Below are 9618 nucleotides of genomic sequence, written 5' to 3'. Positions count from 1 at the left end.
ATAGCGGACGAATTAGCCAGGCAGGGCACCACCAAGCCTCTCCTACCAGGAGAGGAAAATGTCGGTATGCCCATAAATCTTCCGGGTGGAAGACATGCTGATCAGCTTAACACAAGCTGAAACTACAAGAAACGGGACCCTAGAGAAGGAAGAAACGAGATCATGCGGTATCACAACGGACCCACTAAGGTCTAAGTGTGTCGGACTATAGTCCGACAGCCGCCCTAACCTAACCTAACCTAACCTGTCACCATTGCTATATATTTCATAGTTGGTGTTTTCAAAGAATACAAACAGCTTAAATAAATTATTTAATGAACATCGAAGTGGAAGTTTTTTATTGTTTATTCTACAATTCGTAAAAAAACTGGGCAGTTGAGTTAAACTTCTTCCAATACCTATATCGATAATATTTGTTGATAACTACTTGATTAAAATTTTTTTTTAATTTCACCACAAACAAGAACTGTGTGACACTTATTGAGTGGTGTTAGTATTTCTTCAAGACTTGTGTATGGAATATCTCAAGCTGACAAAATCAATCCGTTACGTTCTGCTGGTTAAGGTGCTGCTGCTTAAGAGCTCCATTAACCAATTCTTTTATGTTATATGGCGATTTGAAATGGAACAAGGAAGAACGCTAAAGTCGAGTACCTCGACTATCAGATACCCGTTACTCAGCTAAATGGAGATATGCAAGCAGCAAAGCGAGATTAAAATGCGCCACCTACCGGCGGTATACAGATTTAAGCGTTATGGGCGTTAGAGTGGGCGTGGCAAATTTTTTTTTGGACCAATCGATAGGTATTGTCGGGACCAATACATTTCAGTTAAAATTTTTTATCTAGCATGAAAATTGTGGGCTTTAAAGTGGGCGTGCAAACTTTTTTTGGGTCAATCGATAGGTATTGATGAGAACATTACATTTCAGTTAAAATTTTTATTCTAGCATCAAAACTGTAGGAGCCACAGTTTTGGGCGGTATGTGGGCGTTAGAGTGGGCGTGGCACTATACTGAAACAAACTTGCGCTTCGCAGGAATCTCAGGAATCTGCGTGCCTAATCCCAGTATTGTAACTCTCATAGTTTCCGAGATCTCAGCGTTCAAACGGACAGACGGACAGACGGACATGGCTAGATCGACTCGGCTAGTGATCCTGATCAAGAATATATATACTTTATGGGGTCGGAAACGCTTCCTTCTGCCTGTTACATACTTTCCGACGAATCTAGTATACCCTTTTACTCTACGAGTAACGGGTATAAAAGGTTAGGTATTACGGTTCCAGCAGGCATGAACGCCAGCTCCTTAACAAAAACTTGTTTGTAAATATTTAAAATCATGCAGATTCCTGAGCTTCTTACGCAGCGAAAGTTTGTTTCAGCAGCGTGTCACGCCCACTCTAAGTTTTGATGCAAGAATAAAAACTATAACTGAAATGTATTGTTCTCATCAATACCTATCGAATACCAAAAAAAAAACGTTTGCCACGCATACTTAAACGCGGATATCTCGGAAACTATCAAAGATAGAGAATTGGGATCTCAGATTTAGATTGCGTAGCCTTAAGCAAGTTTGTTACGCAAATATGCCAATCCCTCTCTAACGCCCATAATCCGCCCAAACCTTTAGAGCCCACAATTTTCATGCTAGAAAAAAAAATTTTAACTAAAATGTAGTAGTCTCGTCAATACCTATCGATTGACCCAAAAATAAGTTTGCCACGCTCACTCACTCCAAGGAAGTTCAACTAGTTTACCTCTGGAACCATGGAGCGCTTGATCTGAATTTTCAGAGGGTAAGTGATCGCATGCTACTCTAGTTTTGATTGTTTCGAGCAAGCCGCCGATTGAAAGAATTTTACCCCAAAAGCGAACGGGTGAGCTAAAACCCTCCAAAACGAATAACCGGCTGCCCTCCCAAAATACAAAAACTTCGGTGCTTCTGGTTTGCATAAACATAAGTCCGGCCGAGATAAGCCTTCCAGGCAGTTTTATTTTGATTGTGTTATGCGTCCTGAGTATAACTTGGCTGCCCTCAAATATGATTTATATTTGGACGTTGATGCACAGTACAAACAAGTGGCCCTACGACACCAAGCAATGCTTGTTACGCGCGGAGCCCATCACCGTTTTGGGCGAGTAAACATAATCGCGGACAAAGAAAAAGACAATGTAACAATAGACAATTAAAAATACAGGTCAATATACGAATAGACAAAATACATCAAGTAAAACTAACTAGTTACTAGGGAGGATAGTATTATTGATTTAAGGATAGGAAGTGAGTCAGTCGTAGATATTAGATGATATAGTCTATTTTAATCATTGCAAAGTACTCTAAAAGGTTCATGCATTGCGTAATTAGAGATACAGTGATTCAATACTAAAGGAATATAGTTTCTAGTGAATCTATTTGGCACATTAAAATGCAGGCGACCCAGTAACTCGGGACTCTCTACATCACCATGAATAAGATTTCTAATAAACGTAATACCAAGCATAGTTCTACGGTTAGCTAACGATGGTAAGTTAATTAGAAGTAGTCTACTAGAGTAGGATAATAGTATTAGGCTTGTATCCCAGTTAAGTCTCCGTAAGGCAAATATTAAGAAGTTTTTTTGCACAGACTCAATCCGGTCTATATGCACCCCATATTGGTCGGACTAATGAAATATACAAGGTCTTTGTGACATAGGGATCATCGAATTCCTTCGACCACCTTTTGATAAATGCAAGCGCGCCTCTGGCTTTATTTACCATAGTAGTAATGTGATCGGAAAATTTAAGTCTAGGATCCATGTAGACTCCAAGGTCGTCAGCATGCGTTATCCTATCTAACGCACAACCACTCAAAGTATACGTTGAGTAGTGGGGGCTGACACGAAAAAAGGTCATTAGTTTACACTTAGAACCATTTAAATTCAATTCATTATCCATGCACCATGTTTGAAATGCATTTAGATCCGATTGTAAAGCTAAGCTTTGTTCGGGGTCATTATATTGCAGGCACAACTTAACGTCATCTGCGTACATAAAAACCCGTGACTTCGTTAAGACTAATGGAAGGTCATTTATAAATAATGTAAAAAGGCGCGGATCAAGATGACTTCCTTGTGATAAACCGGACCTAACTCGGATTAGGGATGACAAAGAGTTTTTAAAAATGAGGAAATGAATGAGTCCTGTCATTCAAATAACTTAAGACCCACCTAAGAAGATCACCTGGAAACCCTAAAAGGTCCAATTTCCGGACTCAAATCGGGTGATTTACAGAATCAAACGCCTTACTAAAATCAGTGTAGACCATATATCAGTCTGACGATTCTTTCTAAAACCACTTATAAGAAATAAAGTAAACTCCAAAAGGTTGGTTGTCGTTGACCTACGTTTTATAAATCCGTGTTGACAAGAGGAAATAAGGGACCTACAACTGTGTTGTAAATGAGGCGTAATAATGTTCTCAAAGAGCTTCGGTATAGCTGATAGTTTTGAAATACCTCTGTAATTACATGCGTTCAATTTACTCCCATTTTTATGAAGCGGGATAACAAACGACTCCTTCCATCTGTGTGGGAAATCGGATGTCTACACAAAGTCTCAGCGCAATACCTAAGCACACATCCAGGGACTCCGTCAGGACCCGGAGAGTAGACTGGTTTGACCCTTTGCAAATCTAAAAGAAGTGAGCTTTTACTTATAACAGGACAACAAATAAAGTTTGATTTAGGAATGACATATGGGTAAGACTGATCTGGAGGACTTGATGTTGAATAGGTGGTTTGAAAAAACTGCTATGGCCTGATCAGTGCTAGCAGCCGAATTTTCAAATTTAAGTGATGATGGGTAACTAGAAGATTTACGTTTTGTGTTAAAAAAATTATAAAACTGTTTTGGATCCAGTGTAAACTGGGTCTTGCAACGACCTAAATAGTTTTTACATAGATCAGTGAAGTATCGGGAAAAGGCAGCCTGTGAACCTGAAGCTCTAATCTTTTTGTAGAGACTAGACTTTACATTTTTAAGTCGTGCCAGCTCTTTGTTAAACCACGGAGGTTGGTTTGAAATTTTAGGATAATACGTAGGAACGCATGTATCAAAAACTTCGTTAAGGTTAGGTTAGGTTAGGTTAGAGCGGCTGCCAAATCATTGACACACTTAGTCCTTAAAAGGTCCATTGTGGTACCGCGTGGATCTGTATCCCCTTTCTTAAAAATCTGCTACCATTATTGCAGCTGGCTTAGCATAATTCCCATCCGGTTGCTTTAATGAATTTTATTATTCGTTTTAGGCTTATGTTCGCCAGTTCGGATAGACTGTTCATGAAGGGATTCCCTAAGTGGTACAGTCTAGATCTGCACAGGGCCGGGCAGGAACAGAACAGGTGTTCCACCGTTTCCTCTTCCTCCTCGTCCCTGCAGCTTCTGCAGAAATCGTTTCGGGGCGCGCCCAATCTGCTTGCGTGTGTGCCAACCAACCAGTGGCCTGTTAACACTCGTATTACCATTCCGCACTCGGTACGGCTTAGTCTTAATAGTTCCGAAGTTCTCTTCGCATCGATGATTGGCCATGTCTGGCGAGAGATGCGACAGTGCTTAACATGTGTCCATGCTAGGCTCGCAAGTTTCTTGTATTGATTTCTAATGTTAAGCTTGCAGGTGGCCATCGGCATACCGATGTTCTCCTTGTCCGGAAGGAGAGGAACGGTAGTGCCATGCCTGGCCAGCTCATCTGCAATACAGTTGCCTGTAATGTTCCGATGACCCGGGACCCAAATCAGGTAAATTTTAAACTGCAGAACCATCTCGTGCAGAGATTTGCGGCAGTTTGATATGGTGTGGGAGTTTGTATTGGTCGAGATAATCGACCTGATAGCCGCTTGACTATCACTATAGATGTTAATCAGTTTATTCTGACAGTTTGCATCGTTCAGAAGCATCAAAGCTTCAATTATGGCAAATACTTCCGCCTGGAAGACGCTACAGTGATCCGGAAGTCTGAAGGATTTCCTGATATTAAGTTGTTCGGAGTATATACCTCCTCCGACTTGATTATTTAATTTTGAGCCGTCAGTGTAGAAATTGACTGCCTCTGTAGGGCCCGGCTGGCCTTGTTCCCAGTCTTCTCTGGTTGGGAGCAAGGCTTCAAAGGGGGTGTGGATGTATTCAATAGGTTTACATAGATCTGTACTGGGTGGGATCATTGTGTCCTGCTGGAGTATCCTGGCATGACCGTATATTTGGGGCTTCCACTGCCCTAAGTCCCTCATCCGAACCGCAGCTATCTTAGCTCGGTCCATGCCGGCTAAGTCCAGACTTGGAAGGTTCAGAATAGCATTTAGCGCCTCGTTGGGGGTGGTGCGAAGGGCTCCGCTTATGCATAAGGATGCCATTCGTTGTACCTTGTTTAGGTTTGTTGTGGTTGTCTGCTTCATTAGCGCGGGCCACCATATTGACACTCCGTAGAGCAGAATAGGCTTAACTATCGCTGTGTGTATCCAGTTGACGATTTTTGGGGACATGCCCCATTTCGTTCCGATGGCCTTTTTGCAGGAGTAGAGGGCAATTGTTGCCTTCCTCGTTCTCTCTTGGCTGTTTAGTCTCCATGTCAGACGATTATCTAATATTAACCCCAAATACCTGGCGTTGTTACTGAAGGAGAGAGAGCAGTTATTTAATATTGGTGGGTTTAGTTGAGGAATCTTGTATCTGTTTGTAAACAGCACCAGTTCCGTTTTCGAGGGGTTTACCCCTAGACCTCTTTCTGTTGTCCAGTCAGAGAGTATTTTAAGTTTGGCGGTCATTAGATCGCATAGTGTCTGAGGAAATTTTACTGAGAAAATAATGGCTACATCGTCCGCATATGCCACAACCTTGCATCCACCCCCTTCCATGTAGCACAACAGCTTATTTACTGCGATGTTCCATAGCAGGGGGGAGAGTACACCACCCTGAGGGGTTCCCCTGTTCACGAACCTTGTTTGTGTTGAGATTCCTAGCGTGGAGGTTACCATTCTGCTCATCAGCAATTTATGGATTAACTCCACGATTTGGATCTCAACACCCAGGTTGGTGAGGGATTCGGTTATGGCTGTAGGGAGAACATTGTTGAAAGCGCCCTCTATGTCCAGGAATGCAGCAAGTGCGTATTCCTTGTGATTGAGTGACTTTTCGATTTGGCTGACTACCGCGTGTAGAGCTGATTCGGTGGACTTGCCTTTTGAATATGCATGCTGCGCTGCTGATAACTGTTTCGAGTCCATGACTGACCTGATGTGCAGTCCAATCAGTCGCTCAAAGCTCTTAAGGAGAAAGGATGTCAGACTTATGGGCCTAAAATCTTTCGTCGTCGTGTGCGAGGCTTTGCCCGCTTTGGGTATAAAGACTACCTTTGTTTCCCTCCATGATGATGGCAACGTTCCTATCCTAAGAATGGTACGGAAAATTGTCTTTAGCCAGTTGATGGCAAGTTGACCTGCGTGTTGGATGTGCGCAGGTGAGAGATGATCGGGTCCTGGTGATTTGAAGGGTTTGAAGCTGTTTATGGCCCAACTTATGTTGCGTTCGGAAAGAAGCGTTTCCAAGTCAATGCTTAGACCTGCATGATTTCCTGGGAGACGTTCTACCGGGAGACTACCCGGAAAGTGGGTGTCTAGTAGTAGGCTTAGGGACTCCTCACTAGAGTCTGTCCACGAGCCATCTGGTTTTTGAAGGTACCCCAGGGAGGGGTTGTTTTGGAGAGGATCTTCCTAAGCCGAGCTGCATCGGCTGTTTCCTCTATGTTTGAGCAGAAGGTCTGCCAAGCTGATCTTTTTTCTTTCCTTATGGCCTTCTTGTAGGAGGCTAGTTCTAACTTGTACTGTTGCCATTTTAGATCCTCATTTCCTGCTTTTGCCCTGTTAAAAAGGGTTCTGCAACTGGATCTGAGTTCTGAAAGTTTCTGTGTCCACCAAGGAGGCTTTCTGGTTCCTCTCGGTTTGCGTTTAGGGTGGGCTGCTTCGAAAGCCGAGTTGCAGGCATTCGTGAACATCCCTACTATGTTATCAAGACTGAGTATATCACTGTTGTCACTTGGGGGTTCTATTGGAAGAATGTTTAGTAGGGCTTCCCTATAAGCGCGCCAGTTGGTACGTCTAAGGTTGACGAATTCAGCTGGAGTAGGAGGGTCTAGCGATAAAGTGGTTTCTATAAATCTATGGTCAGAGAAAGAGTGTTCGTTTGAGACTTCCCAGTTTCTGACTGCTTCTAGCAGATTACCTGACACCATGGTAAGGTCAATGACTGTTTGGCTATTTTTTGTGATAAAGGTGGGGGTATTACCCCTGTTGCATAGAAATAGATTTGAGCCAAGGATGAAGTTAAAAAGAGACTCACCCCTGTTGTTGCTTGTTGGGCTTCCCCACTGAGTGTGGTGAGCGTTTGCGTCGCAGCCGATTACCAGTCCTATTTTGAGCGCCTCGCTATCTTTGACCAGTGTCCGGACAAGCTCGTCTGGGGGGTCTTCCTTCTCGAAGGCCATGTAAGCCACCCTGATTGTAGCCGCTGGAAGTTCCAGACTTGCTACGGTGTTGTCTCCGTTGCTGTAATTATGAATCAGAAATATGCTAAGGTACCTTTTGGCTAAAATGCAGGTTCGAATTTTACCTTCTTTTGGATCAAGCAGCAGCTTGAAATCTTTGGTACCCAGTCCAGCAATCTTGCCTCCTACCACCCAAGGCTCCTGTATGAGTACTAGGTCTGCCCCGCCGTCATCCAGGCGGAGCAGGAGGGCAGCCGACGCTGCTTTACTGTGATGGAGGTTCACTTGCAGTAGTCTTAGCGACATCTGCCGAGTTCCCCTCCACCACCGTGACGTCCGCTTCCTCGCTGCCGCTGAGGTCGCCGTCGTCTTCGTCCGCCGGGTTCATCGCCTGCATCCCTCTGCTTAGCGACGCGTCGGTTGAGTAGCCATCTTCCGGCTCGTCATCTCCAGGAGCCTCTATCTCCTCGGGAAAGACCTGCTCGGCTGGGTTGCCGGTCGGGTCCTCCTTCGAGTTAGAGTCTCCCTTGTAGACTTTTATGCGGATGGCACTGAATCCGAAGTTCAGCTCCCCGTGAGCGGCCTCTATTGGGGATACTGACTCCTTATTCAGCACCACGATGGCCTGGCTGATCGGCCCCTCGTGAGGTTCCACCTTTACGACTTTCCAGTCGTGCGTGGGCAAATTTGGGTTGCACCTTTGCAACATAAAGAGGATGTCCTCCGGTGTTTTGATGGACGACGGCAGCCATATCCTCGCTCGTGGTCTGCTGGGGACGTCGCACCAATCTAGTGCAACGATTTTCGCCCCAGGATACACCTCTCCGAGCTTCTCCGTCGCCTTCTTGTAGAGGTCAGCTGATCTCTGGCTGTCGCAAGACACCACCTTGACGCTGCCCTGGAACCAGCCTGCGTCCTTGCAACATGGCGTCGGTTGGGGGAAGTCCCGGAGCAAGGCCATGCAGATGACCGCTAGCTGCTCCTCGACCGCCTTCCACTGGTTTCTTGGGATCCGGCCTCCGGGGTTTCCCTTGTCAACCAGTCCAATCAGAACCGTGTACCGCGCTATCTCCGCAAATGACAGGTTCTGTTGGACCCTAGTTCTCTTTGCCGCAGGTCCAGGCAACTCTAGAGATCGTTGTCTCTTTGGCTGTGTACTTACAGCATTAGGCTTCTCTTGCCCGTAGTTGGGGAGCACCGTCTTCGCCCATTCCACCTTCTTCAGCCATTCAGCTGAGGGGTTGGCAATCTTGCTCCTGTTGTGTGAGCGGAGTGTCTGCGCGGCAGTCCGCTTCTCCGCATAAGTGTGTTTATTTTGCTCGGTGGTTGGAGCGACCGTCTTCGTCATACCTCCTGCAGTTTTTGGCGCCGGCGCGCACTTTGCAGAGGTGCTGGCGGCCGACTGTCTTCCACCTATCACCCCCAGTTTGGGGTGGGGCCCTTTTGGGATAGCCCCCGAGCTGGTGCCAGCACAGGCGGAGCCAACGCTCGCAGATCCTGTCGCACCCATCTTCTCCTCCGTCACGGGTTTCTTAGGAGTGCCCGGCTCCATTGTGTTTTTCTTTTTATAATTATTGGTATCCATAATCGATTCCCACGAGTTGCGGAGAAAGGGAAGGTCCACCCGGGCAGAGATCCGCGATGCCCGGGTAAGGCGATAAATAGAGCAGGGGGCCGCCATCTCCCTGAGCCCACCGTTTGAGACTGAGCTAGTTTTTAGCCCGGGCCCTCAGCCAGGCTGACTCTCGGCACGGTCCGATTTACACCTTAGTCCGGCCCGAGGTGAGATGTTGTGTGGGATAGGAAGGAGGTAGGTTGTGCGTTTGGGGAAAAAGGGGTTGTGTAGAGCAACTATTTAAATGCGGCTGAACAATTCGCATCGACGGTACTGCCGCTAAACAGCGACAGATACCCGACAGATACGGTCTGGCGGAATCCGTTTGACCTAGCCTACTGCTATTCACAGCTGGCCTTACAGGCCGTTCCCTAGCCGCAACCTGCGACCCGCTTGGTCGCCTCCAGCTAGGCGTCCTCGGAACCATCTCACAAGTTCCTTGGACCAAGTTTAATATGTTATAAAATATATTAACCGCTTCATTT

The 9618-nt window shown here is 45.7% G+C and overlaps 1 protein-coding gene across 1 annotated transcript; it reads right to left on the bottom strand.

Annotated features, from left to right (window-relative positions):
* Window positions 1–4240: 4240 nt before the first annotated feature.
* On the bottom strand, window positions 4241–9199 carry LOC139352826 (uncharacterized). The gene is made up of 3 exons (XM_070995461.1): window positions 7788–9199; window positions 7438–7579; window positions 4241–6748 (listed from the first exon to the last, which is right to left on the bottom strand). Exons 1-3 carry the CDS (start codon window positions 9197–9199, stop codon window positions 4241–4243), a joined length of 4062 nt encoding a protein of 1353 aa, XP_070851562.1.
* Between the last annotated feature and the right edge of the window lie 419 nt (window positions 9200–9618).

Source organism: Drosophila suzukii, chromosome 3, assembly GCF_043229965.1.
Source record: "Drosophila suzukii chromosome 3, CBGP_Dsuzu_IsoJpt1.0, whole genome shotgun sequence".
NCBI lineage: Eukaryota > Metazoa > Arthropoda > Insecta > Diptera > Drosophilidae > Drosophila > Drosophila suzukii.
This window is presented reverse-complemented; position numbering and strand designations above follow the sequence as displayed.